The sequence below is a fragment of the Psammomys obesus genome, unplaced genomic scaffold, assembly GCF_907164565.1.
Source record: "Psammomys obesus unplaced genomic scaffold, mPsaObe1.curated_primary_1811, whole genome shotgun sequence".
Taxonomy (NCBI): Eukaryota; Metazoa; Chordata; class Mammalia; order Rodentia; family Muridae; genus Psammomys; species Psammomys obesus.
In genome coordinates this window covers 9,957,083-9,976,860 of record NW_026592666.1, presented here as the reverse complement: position 1 = coordinate 9,976,860, position 19,778 = coordinate 9,957,083, and the positions used below count along the sequence as shown (strand labels likewise).

At 48.3% G+C, this 19,778-nt stretch overlaps 2 protein-coding genes across 8 annotated transcripts in view; both read left to right on the top strand.

The window, feature by feature from the left end:
• Positions 1 to 4,506: 4,506 nt before the first annotated feature.
• Kcne1 (potassium voltage-gated channel subfamily E regulatory subunit 1) lies at positions 4,507 to 4,896 on the top strand. Its single transcript, XM_055614794.1, has one exon. It carries the CDS (start codon positions 4,507 to 4,509, stop codon positions 4,894 to 4,896), a length of 390 nt encoding a protein of 129 aa, XP_055470769.1.
• Positions 4,897 to 11,200: 6,304 nt separating this feature from the next.
• Smim34 (small integral membrane protein 34) overlaps positions 11,201 to 19,778 on the top strand; it is a 14,178-nt gene continuing 5,600 nt past the window's right edge. For 5 of the 7 annotated variants that reach the window (XR_008720997.1, XM_055614996.1, XM_055614994.1 and 2 more), the window contains exons 1-3: positions 11,201 to 11,533; positions 12,707 to 12,829; positions 14,109 to 14,228. The gene's annotated coding sequence lies outside the window, so the exon portion shown is untranslated. The remainder of the gene's footprint in view (positions 11,534 to 12,706; positions 12,830 to 14,108; positions 14,229 to 19,778) is intronic. The other 2 variants (XM_055614992.1, XM_055614993.1) reach the window with 2 other exon arrangements.

Sequence of the window (19,778 nt, the reverse complement as noted above, 5' to 3'; positions counted from 1 at the left end):
AGGAAGAAATCACTGAACTTTGAGTTTTATTGAGTTTCCAGACAACCTCCTGCCTGTTCCCATGCTCAGAATGGGGCTAGATCTCACCGCTATTGGGGAATTGGTAGCTCGGTGTCTCTTCGACCCTTCCCTCCTCTCACAGGCACATACTCAAAAGGCTAGCAATAAAAGAGATGAGCTTCACTTCTCGTTCATGATAGCTCTCTCCAGAAAGTACAAAGACAGCCACAGTGTCAACCACTGGGGAATGAAACTTAAACCTAAAGCCCCAGATTCTTGGAGGCAGCAGCTTAACAAAGGCCTCATCATAGCAATCATCCTGCCTTAGAAAGCAATTCTGGAAGGGTTTGTTTTGGCTCACACACCTGTAGGGGTTTTGATCCATGGTTGCTGGGCTCCATTGCTTCTGGGCCATGGTGAGGCAGAGCAGGACACAGTAAAGCAGGTCTGCTCACCTTGCTGTAGCTGGGAACCAGCAAGAAGTGTCAGGAAAGGGCCAAGGGGCGCACACACCCTTCAGAGGCAAGAACAACCCCCGTTCTTCAACTCAGCTTCATTCTCTTCAGTCCTGCTGCCTCCTATCAGCCTCTTCAAATTGTGAGTCCACTTACGAATTTAGCCCTTGATTAGGTCAAAGCTCCATGAACTACTCATCTCTGGAATGGTCCTCACAGACACACCCAAAGGTGTGGCTACCAATATCCTCAGTGTCTCTCCCCTCCTTCAAGTGGGCAGTTAAGGCCAACCTTCCACATTCATGCTCAGGACCACTGAATGTCAGCCCAGCACTGGCCACTTTCCATGCTTCATCAGTGATCCCACAGCTTGAAAATGTCAGTGTTGAGTTTTCCTGTTCTACAAAGACGAAAAGACACAACCAAGAGAGGCAGAGGAACATTTGATATCAGCTCACTAATTTTTCCCTGGCTGCTGTGGACCAGGCACTGACTCAGTTGAGTAGAGATGGAGCCTACAGATCTTGACTGGGATGAAGTTGGCAGGGGCATCCATTAGGATGTGCTAACCCAGCCACATGTACCAAAGAAGGCTTCAGGAGGCAGGTAAGAGCTGAGCTGAGCTGAGCTGAGCTGAATTTGAAAGTGTGAGCTGCTCTATAAAGGGGTTCCATTGGCCAAGTGTGAATAGCACCATTATGGAGCCGGAGTCTGAACTGGAAATGTGCAAAGACAGAAGGACAAGTGGAAAGTTCAGTGAAGGCCAGCAGGACTGGAGCATGGAGTCTGGGGAGAGTGACAACAATGGAGGAATGAAGCAGGGACCTTCAGATTAGAGCCCATCCACAGCTGTGCTCTGAACAGGCCATTTCCTTCTGAAGGTGACAAGGGACAATGAAGGCCTTTCACTTGGGGCTGTTGTGGTAGGGTTGGCTCTGCTATTGCTGTGAGTGGCATGGCTGTTGAGCTCACCAAGGCACAGGCAGGGTGCTGACAGGATGCCGCTGAGGCTCTGAGTCTGAGCAGCCTGGGTACGGCAGCCCTTGTGCTGAGAGAGATCTGGGGTCACCGCCATGTTTATGATGCCAAAGGAGGTGGTGTGGTCACCAGGGTGAGGGTGGCGTGAGGGGGCGAGGACAGAGGGAGAGAGAACCTCTAACATGTCAGTGGTGCACAGAGCAAGGTTTCAGAACGTGCAAAACATCTTCACTTGGCGCTAGGTTTGGGCTCATTTTTATTTATTATTTTTAAATGATTTATTTATTTTATTTTGTGTGTATGGTGTTTTGCCTGCATGTATGTCTCTGTGAAGGTGTCAAATCACTTGAAGCTGGGTTACAGACAGTTGTGAGCCACCACGTGGGTGCTGGGGATTGAACTCAGGTTCTCTGGAAGAGCACCCAATGCTCTTAACCACTGAGCCGTCTCTCCAGCCACTAGGGTTCATTTTTAAATTGAGCCAGTTCTATGAGGGAGTAGTTCTGCGGTTGATGGTTGCTCCAGGAATGGTGTTGGTCAATGCCACAGTCCCCATGCTAGCTGGAGAAGGCTGAGCTGCCCTGGTGTATGGTAGACTCCTGTTTTCATGGTGACTCTGGTGACTCATGGTGACTCAGAAACTGTTTCCCAAACATGCCTTTGCCTTTAGCTGAATAAGCACCAATGGCACCTCAAGGGCATATTCTACTTAGCTGCCTTGAGACTCCTAGGAGATGAGGTTAGACCATCTGAAGCCTGGTAAATTCCTAGTGATCATTTTTGAGTTGAACTAAAAGCATGACTTCAACATATCTAGGCTTCTGTTTCCAAACAGGACAGAGAAGTAAAAGGTGGTATTTAACACCCCCCCCCAACACACACACACCTCCCCCAAAGGAACAGAGTAGTTTCACTCATCAGTGATGTGATGGTTAGCTAGATAGTGTTCTTAGAACACACGAAATATCTGACAGAATTCTACAGCCACTCAGAGATGCTTCTCACAGTGACCAGGCCTGGGTGTTCAGAAGAGACATCAACACTGGAGAGGTGGCGGGAGTGATGCATTCTCCGTGACCCTGCTGGACATCCACAGGAGGTGGGCATCGGAGAAGGAAGATTAGCAAACTGAATCACCAAGTCCTCAGACTAGAGCATACACAAACTCAGCACCCATTCCACAGGCTGTATGTTATGGGGTGAACACAGCTGCCCCTAGAGAGACACCCACAGAGAAACAGACCCCTCCTCGCCCATTCTCTCAAAAATCCAAGCAACATGCCTGCGTGATTTATGAGGAATAAAGCTCTGTTTGGGTCATGGTTCTGAAGATGCCCAACAGTGTGGTATGGTCATGCTCCCTGTATCTGGTAAACTCCTCATACTACACCACAACATGACAAAGGAGACTATAGCAAGACAGCAAGTTTGCCAAGGATAACCCACTATATCTGTGATTGGACTCATGGATAATAAAGCCACTCCCTCAATAACACATTCGTCTATATGTGGATTCATCACTCCTGAGGGGCAGCATCCTTGTGACGCAGCCATTTCCAGTAGTCTTCTTGCCCAGCACGGTTCCACTGAGAACCAAGTTTTCAGCATGTGGACTTGTAGGGGACACGGTCACACAACATCAACCAACCATTGCACACTCCGTCCACAGGCGCCCTGACCATGACTGCCTCAGTCTGAGCAGTTACAGACACCACCATAGTTACTTATGGAAGAAAAAGTTCCAGAGTGGCAGCCCGTGATGGGTGGGGGAGGAGAGGCAGCAGATGGCTGGATGGAGGCTGAGAGATCACATCTTCATCTGCACACAGGAAGCAGAGAGGGACCTGGGAGTGGGTGGGACTGTAAGCCCTCAGAGCCCTCCTCAAGTGCAGTCCTCCACCAAGCCTTCAGCATCTCAAAATTCTACAACCTCCCCCAGCAGCTACAAACCCAGAACCAAGTGCTCAAACCCACCAACCTATGGGGGAGATTCCCTCTCTAATCACCACAGCCGCCAAGAAGTTCTGTATGAGAGTGTAATTCATCATGGTCCATTGAATGGGGACAAGCCGTTTATCTCTCTGTTGTTTGTTTATTTATGTATTATTTTTGAGACAGAATCTCACTGTGTAGCCCTGACGGGCCTGGAACTCATTCTGTAGACCCAAACTCATAGGGATCCTCCTGCCTCTGCTTTACAGGTACTATTTTTATCTTTTAAAGTTTTTTTAAAATTACTTTTATTTATTTTGTGTTTGTGCATATGTATGTATGTGTTGGGAGGACACACACATGTGTTGGTCAGAGGACACATGTCAGGAGTCAGTTCTCTCCTTCCACGATGTAGGTGCCAGGGATGGAACTCAAGTCATCAAGCCTGATTTTAACCAGTGCCTGTGCCCATGGAGTTCTTCTTCCAGACCATCTGCCTTGTTTATGGAGTGATTGGAGGAGAGTGGACAAAGAAAAATGAGTGTTTCATGTAGATTGGATATAAGGAAATACAAATGCAATAAAGACAGTAATGAGGGGGAAAGGAACACGACCCAATGAGATATATGACCCCAGGTTGATTATGACACAACACAGCAGTATGAAGAAAGATACATTGATGAAACTCTTCCCAGTGGGGAATGATGAGTAGGCCTAAAGAGGATCAAGGCATCAATGTAACGACCAAGAGAGGCCAATGAGCTGATGGTACATACCATGGGGGTATGTACAGACCCCTCCCGTCTGTCACCTGAGACTAAAGAACGGTGTGCATGAGGCTGGGGAGATGGCTCAGCAGTGAAGAGCACTAGCTGCTCTTCCAAAGGCCCCGGGTTCAATTCCCAGCACCCACATGGCAGCTCACAACTGTCTGAAACTCCAAGACCTGACATCCTTGCACAGACACACATGCAGGCAGAACACCAACACACATAAAATAAAAATAAATAAAATCACATTAAAAAGAATGGTGTGCCTGGGATGCAGTGGGGGAGCAGTAGGCAATCTATCCTTTTTTATTCCAAGTTGCATTTTCCTTTCAGGAATTTTTCTCTGCCCCAGGGAAACCGTGAAGCCCAGGATGAGCCAGTCTAATTCCACAACCGTGCTGCCCTTTCTGAGCACGCTGTGGCAGGAGGCGGCTGAGCAGGGCAGCGACGGGCTAGGCCTGGCTCGAAGGTCTCAGCCCCGAGACGACAGCAAGTTGGAGGCGCTCTACATCCTCATGGTGCTCGGCTTCTTTGGCTTCTTCACCCTGGGCATCATGCTGAGCTACATCCGATCCAAGAAGCTGGAGCACTCCCACGACCCGTACAACGTGTACATCGAGTCGGATGCCTGGCAGGAGAAAGACAAGGCGGTCTTCCAGGCCCGAGTGCTGGAGAGCTGCAGGGCTTGCTACGTCATTGAAAACCAGGTGGCCGTCGAGCAGCCTGCCACACACCTTCCTGAGCTGAGGCCGTTGTCATGAGCCGCAGCGCTAGTTAAGAATAGACAAGCCCCATGAGGGACAACCTAGTCTTCCTAGTCACGCACCTGCCATAGTCTTTATTGTAGGAGTACTACTGAAGGGCTGAGGGGTGACAGAGGCTTTCTAGATATTCCCTCTATGGTAGACAATCCACGTATCCTGCAGCACCGCCCCCCCCCCCCCGTCTTCTTAAATCTAGAAGGGTGCCACACAACATGGCTTCGGAGATTGCGAGCTGAGTTTCCCAAAGTCTCTCAACATTAGCCATGTCACACAGCTATGTGCTGGTCAGAAGATGGGCGTGCTCTCCATCCTCCCTGACCACTTAAGGACACTGGCACACCTGTGGCAGCTGTGATGGAAACAGCAGGACACTCCCAGGAGGCCCAGGCGACTCGGGCCCTCGCCTGCCTTCCTGCATTCTCAGGTTCATGGGGAAGAGTTTCTCACCCCACAGCTCCTGCTGCCACTGCTTACTTTGGTCTCTGCTGAGTTACAGAATCTGTATCCAAACACAGTGGCACCTCTGTCCTTGTCGCCCCGTCCACAGCTGTCCTTGCTCTGCCCTCCTGTCTCCCACTCCTCCCGTATTATACACCTTGCCTGCATTCCTTTTCCAATCACACTCACCACCCCACACCCCAGGCAGGTGTGCAGTCATCAGTGGAGAAAATGTGGCCAAAGGTAGCAGGGAAGGTGTAGGCCTGGGCACTAGCAACACGTGGGACTGGTGTGGCAGGGTCCTTGAGGTGACAGGTTTGACTTGTTGGGAGAATTATGTCCCTAAAAGACACGATGAGGCTCTAACCCCCAGCGCTAGTGGGTTGTCTCTTGTTTTGATATAAGATCTTTACCTACCATCATGTTTCAGTGAATGGTTGAAGTGGGCCCTACGCTAATAGGATTATGAAGAACACCACAAGATGTCAGGACAGAGACTGGGGCAATGAGGATAAAAGCCAAGGAGTGCCAGGGACAGATGGCCCCTGGGCTCTGGACAGAGAAAAGGAGCAATTGTCCCTGTGAGTTTCCAAGGACATTGGGGCCCTCCTGAGCCTCGGTTTCAGACTTCAGCCTTGAGAAGACAGGACAATGGCCACCTGCTTGGGAGACTTTGATAAAGCACTCTAGCCAGATAACGCGATATCTGCTGCCCCTTCCTGTCTCTCCAAGCAGAAGGACCTGTGGGAGTGCATATAGAGGGGCACCAGAGCTGCAGTTCACAGCAGCAAAGGCCTGCTGCCCTGACATGCTGGGTGCCAGCCTCTCCCCCTACCACCTGAGACATGAGGACCCTTTGTACCGTGACCCCTTGAAAGCTCACCTCCCGGTGCTCCTGGGGAGTATGGAACACTTCAATGAGATGTGAGTTTGGGAAAGTAAACATAGAGCTAGCAAGATGGCTTATCACACAGGCAACTGGAATTTGATCCCCAGAACCCATGGAGGAAGGAGAGGACAGATTGCAGAGTCGTCTCTGACCTCCATATCACACACACATACACATATAAAACACTAATAAATAAAATAAAGACTTAAAGACATAACATAAGCTAATGAAAAGCAGCCCCCCCACCCCCAGCATTGACTGTCCTCCAGTCACTGGCTCCATCTGATTCAAGCTCTCACCATAAAGCAGGGGTTCCTCTGTGTGAGAAAGGGAGAAAGAGAGGGAGAGAGAGAGCTCTGCATCTGAACCCTGACATGGATGAGCCTCTGAATTGCTACTGTCCTTAAATAATTATTTGGGTCCCAGAGTCCTTTGAAGTTCTTTGAATGATGGACTCCTCCCCATCCCCAGATGTCCACACACACTTTTCCTGCTGTCTTGAGAGTTCATGAGCCCCTGGAACCCAGCCTGTGGCTGCTGCATTCTTGGCCCCTGTGTGAGCCAAGCTCTGTTCCAGACAGATTCCTGTTGCCCAGACTGAGGGAAGGTTTGGAGAGGGACCCAGAGTGCTCGTGACTAGCTTGTGACACGGTGACCTTGATATTCCTGGCTGCAGAGCTTCTATCACCAGTTCAGTTTCTCCACAAGAATTCCTATGCCTTTTAAGGCAGGGAGGGCCCAGGGCTTGGAGCTCTCTGCCCTTGGGCCGGGCCTCACACTCAGTACCCACTGCAGACTCCTTATCACTTCCTCCTGTGCTGGCCTCTTCGTTTAAGGGGCAGAGGGAGCGAGAAGTGAACTGAGCCACAAAACGTTATGTGCCTGTAATGCTGTAACATCTGATTTTGCATGCGTGGAGGGCTAGTTCTGTGCCAGGGACCCTCCTCAGCTCCTCAGAGATTCTGCTGATGTTTTGCATACAGTATTTTTGTTAGGACTGTGCTTTTTGATGAATTAAATTCTTTTTTTAATTAAAGCTTTTAAAAGTAATCTTGTGTTGTCATTAAAAAAAAAAAAAAAAAAAAAAGCCTGATGTTTGTAAGTGCACTTCACATGTGCCGGTGAGGTCAGGAGAGGGTGTGAGATCCCCTGCAGCTGTGCTCGGCTGTAGGCTGCATGGGGTGCTGGGAACAAAGCCCAGGTTCCCTGTTCAGGGTTCTATTCTCTTAACTGTTAAGCCAGTTGTTCTCAACCTCTGGATCACGACCCCTTTGGGGTCAAATGACCCTTTCACAGGAGTCACCTGTGACCACTGGAAACACAGATATTTATATTACAATTCATCGTAGTAACAAAATTACAGTTATGAAGTAGCAACAAAATAATTTTATGGCTGTGGGTCACCACAACTGTGTTAAATGGTGGCAGCATTAGGAAGGTTGAGAACTTCTGAGTTTAGCACAGGACATCTGTATTCAGTCAGGCCCTCTCTCCGTGCCCAGGGCGGCTACATTCAGTCAGTCAGGCCCTCTCTCCATGTCCAGGGGGGCTACATTCAGTCAGTTAGGCCCTCTCTCCATGCCCAGGGTGGCTGTATTCAGTTAGTCAGGCCCTCTCTCCATGCCCAGGGGTGCTGCATTCACACCACTGTGAAACTTTTGGAAGAGGAACAGAGTTGAGGAGCTTCGTAGGCAGCCCCAGCAGCTGCGGACGAAGGAGCACGGGACTGCCGGGGGAAGGTTAAGTCAGCCATCAAGGCATAGTGTGCTAGGATGGAGAATCATGGTCCCTCTGCTCAAAAGTGAGCCTCAGCGGGGGACAGTGGTTACCCGTGGAATCTCTTTCCTTGTATGCTGGGGGCGGGGGTTGGCTTTATTTTTATTTTGTTTTTGTCTTTAGTCACCTTGACACAAGCTAGGGAGGAGGAGCCTCAACTAAGAAAATCCCCCGCCAGTCTGACCTGTAGGTAAATCTGCAGGGCATTTTCCTGATTAACAGTTAATGTGGGCGGGCCCATTTGTGGGCAGTGCCACCAGGGGACAGAGGAAGCCAGGGGGAGCAAGCCAGTAAGCAGTGTTCCTCCATGGCTGCTGATTCAGTTCCTGCCTGCAGGACCCTGCCCTGCTTGAGTTCCTGTCTTGGCTTTCCGTGGTGATGAACTGTAATTGGAACAAGTGAGATAAATAAAGCCTTTTCTCCTCACGTTGCTTTCGGTTATGGCCTTCATCACAGCAATAGAAACCAAACCAAGACACTTTGTGAATATCTGCTGTCAGGGGAGAACACGGGCAAAATGATGAGGGGATCCTGGCTTCCGTAAGAGAAGCTGTGAAGTCTCCTGATTTTCACACATTGGCATTACGTTAATTATTAAACATTATTACGACTATTACTATTATTTTATTTTATTGGTGTGTGTGTGTGTGTGTGATGGTGCTCATGGAAGCCAGGGTCAATGTTAAGTGTCTTCCTCAATCACTTTTCCATTTTATTTTCTTTTAAGCTAAAGATTCGTTTATCTGTTTCGTGTGTGTACGTATGTGCTTGTGTGTGTATGTACACCAAGTGAAGTACCCAAGGGAGGCAGAAAGAGGGCATCAGGTCTCTAGCCATTGTGACTGTACCTCATCATTCCCTTTACACAGCTTCCCAACCCATCCCACCTGTCTCCTTCCCCCAGCCCCTGTCCATGTGCCCACACCCACAGGCCCCTCCCGCATTACATCCAACCAGCCTGATCTACACTCCAGGCTTGGACCCAAACATACATCTGCCATACCAGCCCAGTCCCCCGACTTCCTTCCACCTAAGACATTTTCAACCTGTTAGCCCAACCTGCCCATACATCCTTTCTTCTGCCCCAACCTGCTCTGTCCATATCAGAGAACTAGTCCACATGCACAGATCTCCGTGCTGCCAATGAAGATTGGTGAACCCCAGAACACTAAATTTAACAGAAGTCATAAACTTCATCAGAGAATGCAGTTTAAAGAAGAAACAATGAAACGGCTCAGTGAAACTAAGAAAAAGGAGCTTAGACTAAATAAACAAGGAATATGAAAAAAATTTAAATATACAGGAAAGGGACATCCAGGAAACAGACACAATAGGCATTGATGAGGGTGGAGAATCTCAAGTCAGTGGCAGAGACCAGATCTTCAACAAGATAATAGGAGAAAATGTCCCCAAACTAGCAAAGATATATCCCTACAAATATAAGAAGCATGCAGAATACCAAGTAGGCAAGACCAGAAAAGAAAATCCCCACAGTATGTCATAGTTAAGACCCCAAGTGCATAAAGAAAAAAGCTGCAGGAGAAAAAAAAAAACACAAGTCATGTATAAAGAAAAATCCATTATCCATCAGAACAACAGCTGGTTTGGACATGATTTACCCTCAAAGGCTGTTAGAGGCTTTGTTCTCAGTGTGGTAGTGTCCGGCTGGTAGAACCTGTAAGAGGTGGGACCTACTAAAGAGTAACCAGGTTATGGGGGTCATGTCCTTGGGAAGGATGAGCCAGTTCAACAACTACAGACATTATAAGAAATTAAAAGTGGGGGTGGGGCTGGGACTGGAGAGATGGCTCAGTGGTTAAGAGCACTTGCTCTTCCAGAGGACCTGGGTTTAATTCCCAGCACCCACATGGCAGCTCGTAACTGTCTGTAACTCCTGTTCCAGGGGATCCAACACCCTCACACAGACATACACAGGTAAAACACCAATGTACAAATAGATAAAAATTTAAAAGGTAGTTGGTCAACAAACCCCCAGATTAATAAAGATATTTTTAAAAAGACTGGGGATGAAGCTGGGTAATGGCTCAGTGGTCAAGAGCACGTGTTGATTACAGCGGACCCAGGCTTGGTTCCCAATGCCTAAATAGTGACTCACAATTGTCTAACTTCGGTCCTAGTTTTGGGGTCTGACGCCGTCTTCTGGCCGTTGGGGGCAGAAGGCACCCCTGAGGTTCAAGCACGCACACAAGGTCTCTGGGTGCTTAAGGAGAAGGCTTGAAGGCTCTCTGTTTTAACTGCCAGCCCTTCCCCTCTCGGCTGCTTCCCTACAGCAAGGGCCCCTGGCAGCGGGAGGGAGAACAAGAGGGCACTTGCAAGAGAACACGACACTGGTCACACAAGCAGACAGTGAGCGGTGTGGAGGGGAGAGGGACCCACCTCTGGTGCTTTTATTTGTATATATGTAGTTTTCAATGAGATATTGCTTAGTATTGGCAAGTTATTCTAAAAACTGGTCACTAAAGTCACCTACACTGTAAGGCTAGATGTTTCCTTAGATAGATAAGAAATGCTCCAGACCTGACCAGGTCATTAAAAGACAAGACCCCAGCACTGAGAACTGAAGTGGACACAAAGCTCACTGCTAACCAAGAAGCTATTTGCAACTGATACCTCCGGGGAAAGGAGAAATCAGTTTTCTACAACGGAGTGTCACTGGGTACGACAACCACTCCAGGCGGGACCCGTGTTCAGGAGTGTGGTCAACCCAAGACTCTGTTGTTTGTTTGTGTGTGTCAGTGTGCTTTTTTATTTGTTTGCTTATTTTTTCTTATTGGATCTTCTGTTTGTTTGTATTTTCAACTTGGGATGTTTTTCTTGAGTTTTTTTTTTTTTTCTATTGAGAGAGAGAGAAAGAACATAAAGTTAGTGGGAGGAGGAGTGAATCTGGGAGGAATTGGGAAAGGGAAAATATGATAAAATTATACTGTTTACAAATAATAATATTAAAGGAAAACAAAAAAGCAGACTAAGCCACAAAGAGCCAAATTGCAAATGGCAAGGCTAGTCTCCTCACTTTGCCCCTTTAAAGAGTATTTTGGCTGGCGAATGCTCATTGTCCGTAGTACTGCCTCCCAGTACCCTGTTCACACAGGTCGATCACGTACTTTGTGTGCAACCCCCCCCCCCCCCCCCCCCCCCCGCTCTGCTTTTCCCTCCTGCCCCTTTGGTCTCTTTGGGTCCAGCTTTGCAGTCTGCTTCAAGGACACACTGGGTCTTCTGTATCTGTAAAATCTAGGAACCACCAGCGAGAGAAACCGGCAACATCTGTGTTTCGGGCTGATTGGATTCACTCGCTGCTGTTCCTCCAGCTGCGCCCGTTGTCCTGGAAACTTAACCTTCCCCCTGAATCTTCGTGTGGGTTCCCTCAGGACGCTGTCGCTGTGGCCCAACAGTCTCAGCAAGTGTCAGAAAGCAGTTGACAGGCCGAGGAAATGGTTAGGTGTTCCAAGGTCGGGATCTGCAGGCCGGGCAGGCTATCTTGAGTCCGCGTCAGTAAGGACTCAATGAGACGTAAGTTCTAAGTCGGGCTAAATGAGGTAGGTCGAAGCCTGGGAGGACATGGGGACCCCGGAAATGGAGTGACAGGGTTGGCTCCTCATAAGAGCAGCCATCGGACGCATAGCGTGAATCTAAATGTGCAAAGGAGACGGAGCAGTGGTCCCTATGTCTACCCGAGGTCGGTAAGGTAGTGGCCACGCACCGCGCAGATTTCTAAAAATACTGGACGTCTCCCCGTGCAGCGGGCTTCTGGGTGCGGCTGCCCCCTCGTGGCAGCTTTGGGGATATTGCTGTTGCAGACGGCCGGGTGATGCGTTCTCAGAGCCTTGATCAACTCCCGGGGGTTCGGAGAGCTACTGTGCAGAAAGAGACACACCTCCAGGTGTGCTGCGAGGCAGTTTCTCCGTGCAGGGACCTTGGGCTCGTAGCTTAGGTTTCTGGGAAAGCTGCGGAGATCCCCTTGCGCAGAAAGCTCAGCCCTTTCTCTTTCCGGGGATGACGTAGGAAGACTGCCTCCTGCCGGGGTCTGGGGACCGCTGGTGCTCTGCCTGGAGAAAGGGCTCCACGGCGGCCCGGTCTGGCGGCTCTGAGCTTTGTCTCCTCTCAGTCACACCGGCCTCGCCAGCGCTCACAGTTTAAGCGCATATTAGTACGCCGCGCATTTTCACATGGGTCTTGGGATCGAAATTGTGTCCTTACATTTGCAAGGCAAGCTCTTTGTTGACTAGGCGACCTCCCCCAGCTTCTGGGCTCACGCTTTTCAGTCGTCACGCACGAAAGAGAAGGAAGGGGAATATGGTAGAGGCTCTTGGCAGCACCAGAGGCCAGGAAACAGCGTGCCAGGGGAACCACGGCCTGGAAACCCTCCAAGGGCCACCTCCGGTCGCCTACTCCCACCAGCTAAGCCCCACCCCTTCACTCCACGGCCACCAGCTGTGGAGCAAGAAATCCAATGATGAGCCTTTGGGGGGGGCATTTCAGATTCAGACCACAGCAGGCTTACTTTCGGTGTCTCGTATTTCATAGGCTTGGGCGTGTACCTGCTGTTACATTGGTGGCGTTTCTCTGCCCTCCAGTGCTGTGACCCTTCTAAACAACCCTCCCTGTCACCCTCCGCCTTTCCCACGGTGTCAGAAGTAGTTAGAACCACACACTGAGCTGTCTTTTTTGAATTGACTCTTTCAGTCACCAAGTTTCCTCCTTCCTTCCTGTTGGGAAGCTGAATAATACTCTAACCTCTGAATGCACCATGGTTTACTTACTTTTCTGCTTGCGAGGACATCTTGGCTGCTCCCAGTTTGTGCAAAGGTGAGTAAAGCCACATAAACATCCGTGTGCAGGCTTCATGTGAAGAAGGCTTGTGGTAAGCGCTGAGAACTGCCTGGCCAGGTCACAGGTAAGAGGGTGTTCAGCTGTGTAAGAATCCACTCTATCTTGCTGAGCGACGCTACCATCCCGTATTCCCATGCGCAGTGAGAGAGCCTGTTGTCTGTGCTGCAACAGGATTTACTGATGCCGGCCTTCCTCACCTGGCCTTTCTGGTAGGGATGTGCCCTGCCATGGGTTTTTGTAAATAAGGTTTTATCGGGACCCAGGCACATGCATTCACATGTAATCTAAGTTGAATCCTTGGCAGACGTGAGGATCTGAGTTTGGACCCTATAAAAGCCAGGTGCCTCCACACCCCTGTAACCGTGTTGGGGGGCAGAGGCAGGTAGATCCCAGGGTCTTGCCAGCCAGACTGCCTATCTGAAACAGTGAGCACCAGACCAGCCAATGAGAAGCCTGAGAAAGAAAGGTGGGCGTGTATCCGGGAAGACATCTGCCCTGACCGCTGGCTTTCACATGCACACATGTGGGTACACACACACACACACACACACACACACACACACACACACACGCACGAACGCACACACTACACCCCACACAGAAACAAAAACAAAAAAAGATTCTATGGGCCACAAATCCAAAAAATATTCATGATCTTGCTCTTTATAGAAAATATACATGCTAACCTGTACCCTAGAGCTGTCCCGGTGTTTTTTACTATGTGGCCATGTTGGACTGGCTTCATGGCGACCGTCTGGGACATGCAACAAGGAAGCCAAAATGAGAACTCTGTCTGACTGAGGATGGGTCAGGCTGGACATACCCCACAGTCCTTTGCAGAAATCTCACCACGTAAGCCTGGAATTTGGTGGTGTTTACGTGTGGACATTTATGCATGCACACCTGCTTGGGATTTTTTTTTTTTTCGCAGTCTTTAAACTATTTTTTTTTTACAAAAAATTATTTGCAAAAACTATTATTGCATGTTCACATATAAAATCCACATACATAATCGTTGTTTTGAGAACCAGGTGGTGGTGTCTCGGGCCTTCATCCTTGCACTTTATCCTGCACTCGGGAGGCAAAGGCAGGCGGATCTCTGAGTTTGAGGCCAGCCTGGTCTACAGAGTGAGTTCCAGGACAGCCAGGGCTGTTGTAGGGCTCTGCTGGATTAGGTTGAAGTCGGTCATCTCCAGATAGCCGATTTATTTGCACTCTGTCTATGATGATAGACTCCTTTTTTTTTTTTTCTCAGCAGGGTTCTGAAAAGTCTCTCCTGATCTGGGTTTCAAGTCTCTCCTGATTCCAAGTCTTGTAAGGAGCTAAAGAGAGTCACATGGCCATCAGGGCAGATTACAGGCCAGACCCTTCCCTGGTAAGGAAACTGCTCTAGCAGGCATCTAGGAATTCCTAGAAATGCCCCACCCTGCTAAGGATCTTAGCCCAACAGTGACCTTCAGTTGTACAATAGAGATGCCCCCCTATAGGATAATTAAGTGCTTGTTTTCTTTCTTTCGATGGGACATTAAGTATCCCTGACCCCCTGACTCCATCGAATCAAACACATTCACCCTCTCTCCAGGGTTTATATTTCCCTTGATTCACAGGAACAGAGGTTCAAACTTTCTCACTTCAAACCTTCTGAAATTCATCATTTATCCTCTGCTGGGTCGTGTCTCACCGGGTCTGCCCCCCAGTCCACTGGGCCTGGGCCTCACCATGCATGGTTTACTTTGCTGTCTCTTCCTACAAGAACATGCAAAGCAGACGAGCCAGCAGAAGGCTAGGGGGTGGGATTTAAAACGCCTGGAAGCAAGGACATCCGCAGAGAAGGCAGAATCGCTGGGAGTGCTAACATACTTCATATGAATGCTTTATCTTATGAAATAGACTCTCCTTCTCACTGGGCACACACGTGGCAGAAATAAATGGGTCATTGAAAAGGATGCAGTCTGAGGCAGCAAAAAGATTTCTCTCTCTTTGCGCATACAAGAATATTCAATGTCTGTGTGTAAGCAGTGGCCTAGCCCACAGCAATCTACATCTTCCTTTCATGATTATTTCCATCATGCATGTATGGAAGATTGTTCCTCAGTGCCCAGCATCTTCCTTCTTCTAATATCTGCCAAGGAGCTGGTTATATGGAGTACACTCTCCCCCAAGCCTGGTCCTTTCCTGATGGACATGTAAGTGGTTTCCTGTCTTTGGTTGTTATAAACAATGTGGCAACAGTCACATCTGCACCACCATCCTGTAAACACACCACACCCAACACCCTACATCCCCAGGAGATGAGCTAGAAGGCGTGTGTGCTGTAAATTTTAATTATACCCATTGGCCTTACTAGTGTTAATAACAGCAGGTGGCTGCCATGAGCTGGTGTGATCCGTGGTTTTGAATGATGTAAATGTTAGAGGGTGACCTGGAGAGATGGCACCACGGGGGATCCACTTGACAGACTATCTTTTCTCAGCTGTCAGCAGTGACATGAAATATCTGTACATTTTCATTGGCATCCATGTTGCTGTTGTCTGTAGAAAGGACACCGTGGGGCTTAGTTAGCGCGTGTTAGTGCATGTGCCTAGCATGCGCAAGGTCTGCTCAACACACAGGAAGAAAGGGAGGAAGAAAGAGAGGGGGAGAGAGAGGGGAAGGGAGGGAGGAAGGGAAGAGAGAAAGGAGAAGACTTTTACTTTTACTTTTCTGTGACTACCTCAAATCTTCTGTCTGCTGAGTTGTGCTCAGTGTTGAAAGCCTTTTGACTACTGAGAAACTGGGCAGTTTATCACTGGGTCATTTTCTCTCTCCTTTTTATCATTCTTAATTCTTGATAATATTTTCCATGAAGAAACGTTTAGTTCTTATGGAATTGATCCCTCTCTCTGAGTCTCTGTCTCTGTATGCTCTGTGTGTGTGTACTGTGTTGTGTTTCTGTCTCTGTGCACTCTGTGTGTGTGTGCCCGCATGCATACCTGTGTTGTGTGACCTCCCTCTCTCTGGATCACCTCTCCTAACCTTCGTACCATGTTTGAAAATGCCAGTAGATCTGCAATTATTAAAATGAATCTTTGTGGGGCTGGTAAAATGGCTCAGTGCAAAGCACTTGCTCTATCTTCAGGGGGGACCCCAGCACCCACAAACAAGCCTGCACAGCACTGTGTCTATGACCTCAGTGCTAGGGGGGGAGACAGGCAAAGTGTCCCTCCCACTCCGACTCTCTGGCCAGCTAGTCTAGTCAAAACAGCAAGCTTCAGGTTCTACCGGAGACCTGGTCTTGAAGTATGAAGTGAAGGGGCTGGAGAGATAGCTGAACAGTTAAGGCAATTGCTCGGTGGTTATGAGGACCAGGCTCTGCTTGCTGCTCCCAAGGCACAAGTCAGGTGCCCCTTACAAAGCCCTGGAAGCCCATTTCGGGGGAAGGCGGAGACAGGGAGCCTGCTGGGGCGTGCCGTTCTCCAGCCTTGCTGAGGAGCAAGCCCAGAAATAGACCACGCCTCCTCACAAGAGGTGGGAGTAGAGGAGTATATCAGATGCCATCTTGCAGCCTCTGTGCTTAAGCAGGCATGTGTCGTAAACCCGCATAGACATGTACACAGACAGTGTGGTGGTTTGAATAAAAACAGCGCCCACAGGTCCACAGAGAGGGGCACTCGGGAAGTGTGCCTTGTTGGCGGTGTGGCCTTGTTGGAGGAAGTACGTTTCAGTCACTTCCTGCTGCCTGCTGGTCCAGATGTAGAACTCTCAGCTCCTCCTCCAGCATCACAGCCGCATGCACGCCGCTGTGCTTCCCGTCATGATGGTAACGGACTAAACCTCTGAACTGTGAGCCAGCCCAATTACATGTTTTCCTTTGTAAGAGTTGCCTTGGTCATGGGGTCTCTTCACAGCAACAGAACCCTAAGACAGGCAGGCAGACAGATAGACAGAAAGATCTCTTTCTTAAAACTCTAAGGTGGACAGCAAGTGAGGGAGTTCCCCCATGTTGACCTCTGGCCTCCATACATGCCTATGAGGTGGTGAGGACCTGCACACACAGAAGATGCTTGCTCTCGTTCTCTCATGCCCTTTACTGGATCCCCTGAGTCTATTTCCATGGGCAACTGGCTTTGCTGTGAGATTTTCTTCTTCTACAGACATCGACCCAGGAACTCTCTTCTCCGCTGGTGTGAAATCCCCTCTTCCTTTTGTAATATTTCTTGAACACTTCTTGCCGCCTGCTTCCAGATGTTACCAGATTTTATCTGGACCCACTGATCTGTTGCCTGTTTCCATGCCAGAATGAAGCACTTTCAATTGTGTGGTTTTACAGTCTGGAAATTGCTCCCAGTGATTTTGTTTTGTTACTTTTCTGTTGGAATCTTCTTAGCTTTTCCTGTGTGTTCAACTTCTCCCATATAAATCTTTGCATATATTTGCATATAAATCAATTTGCATATATTGATCGGAATGAGGCTCTGAAACTCTCCATCTTAATGAGTCTACCAGTCTGTTTGCCCCTCTTCCTCCCCGACCCATCACCCCCTCAACCCCAGTGAAGAGGAAAGCTTGGAGAAAACAGGAATCATTTAAAATATTCCTGCTAGAACTTCTGGTCTGGCCTGCAGCCTGTGAGGAAATCAGGGTACCCTGCCCAGGGTGTGGCAGCAACCTGAGATCCAAAGGCTGTCATTCCTCTGTCAGAATAACCAGAAGGACCATGCTGGTGGCTTTCCACAGGGGCAGAGAGACCTGTTTGTCCTTTCTTTTTACTGTGATAGTCCCAAGCCTCATAAAAGGACCTGTATTCAGTGGCACTGAGTTGAAGTTGGCCTGAGAAAGTCAACACACACCTTTGGAAAAGCATCTGTGACCTTCCAGTCCCTCTGACTTTCAAATTTTCTTTGTATAAATCTTAATTTGTTGTGTTTTGGGTATTTTATCATTTTTATCCTATTGTAAAGGAATTTTTTCTCCAATTATATTCATAGTCACTGCTCTTGGCATAGATTCTTGGCTATTGGAGTTTCTAAAGATTTTCTTTGTTCACTCAGTTTACAGATTATCCTGCTGTGGTAATTATCCATGTAATAGGTGCCGTTCATTTTTCTGGTCTTCTAGTTCCTAGTAACTTTGTACCTCTTTTTTTTTTTTTTTTTTTTTTTCTGTTTGACCCAGGTAATTCTCTAGCAGAGTCCTGCACTGCAGGGGTAGCAATGGGTCATTGTGTCGTTCTGGACTTTAGGTGATGTCTTTGATGTTTCCTGAGCAAAGCTAAGTCTGTTTTCTGAGGTACACTTAACTAGTACACCAGAGAAGTGTTTACCTTCCCATCTATGAGGTTTGTAAAATCAGATGCAATCGTAATTTAACCAACAATGCATCCCTCATCAATGGAGAAGAAGTTTGTTGAGAATTCTGTGGCAAATCACCACAGCGGGTTTCTGAACATCAGTCTTTCTATAATTCTTTTATTGTCATTGTTTGGGACAGGATTACACTATGTAGCTTAGGCTGGCATTGAACTCAGAATCCTCCTTGCCTCTGGTTCCGGAGAGCTGAATTACAGGCACAAGTGCCCACGCCTGGCTCCCTCCAGAATTCTCTGTTTCCTGTGGGTGCTGGGGAGGGGACAAAGGTTGATAGGCCCACCAGGAAGCTTCCTTCTGCAGAGAGTGTCCCCAGCGCCTCCATCCATGGTCATCATTCACTATTGCACATACTGGCTCCTAGCGCATTTACAATAAGACACTCCTAAGCCCATACATGAAGCTGGTCTGCTGTTTCTCTGTGTCATGGTGAGCATATCAGGTTGTAGTTGATAGCCATGCTTCACTGAAATAAGTTAGGAGATGTATTTCCTTTATGTTTTCTAGTGTTTAAAAAAAACAAAACTAAAACCCCACTAAAGGAAAAAGTCAGCAGGAATGACTTCTGAAACTGTGGGCACCAGGTGATTCTCTCTCTGGTGGTGATTTTTAGCGTCCCTCCCCCCATCTTCTCTGATAACTAACATTTTCTAATTTTTTAAAGTTGTTTTTGATGATTTATGTTTTTTTGAAAACCATTCATTTGGTCCAGATTTTGAAATCCCCACAGAACGGAACAGGGGAAGTGTGGGTCATGCGACACCTGTGGCCTGTCCTTCAGTTATTACTTTTGTGTTTGTTTCTTCTTTTTATCAGGGAAGTTAATGCTCATTGGATAGTTTTTCACCTCCCCCCCACCCCCAGGAAATCAGCTCTTAGATGGATTGTTAGTTTTTTTGGGTTCTAAAATCTGTCCTTATACTTTCTAATTTTTTTTTTATCGACTTTCCCCGGGTTTGGCTTTGTTATTCCTTGCCTAGCCACCTGGAATTAGTGCACAGTTTTATATTCAAAGGCGGCTGACTGTGTTGCCATCTGCGAGGATGATATAAGGAGAGCCCGTGGCCCTGAGCTGTGGGTCAGCCCACCGTGCTCCCTCTGGGTCAGCCCACCGTGCTCCCTCCAGCCCCGCTGCATGATCTTTCTCTCCCTCAGACCCCTGGCAGTGACTTTCTGCTTTCTGCTCAGTGACTGTCCGCCTTTTCTGGAAGTCTTATCTACATCTGTCAGGCAGTGTGCGGTCCTTGGTGGCCGTTTCCGCGCGCGCACTCGGCGATGCTGCTAAAGTCCCTGCATGTTTATTTCTGAGCTGTGTTTTCTGTTTCCTGGCATCCATTTGTCAGTGGACAGACACTGTTTATGATTTGGGGCTTTTAGTACTGTAATTAGTATTGGTGTGGGCATTTTGTACGATCGCTGTGGACATGCTTGCGGTAGAATCCTTCGTGAGGTATTCACCTAACTTTACAAGAAATTGCTAAATTCTTTTTCACCAGCAATCTAGTGGAGTTCCTGTTTTAATTTAAATGAATTTGTGTGTGTGTGTGTGTGTGTGTGTGTGTGTGTGTGTGTGTGTGTGT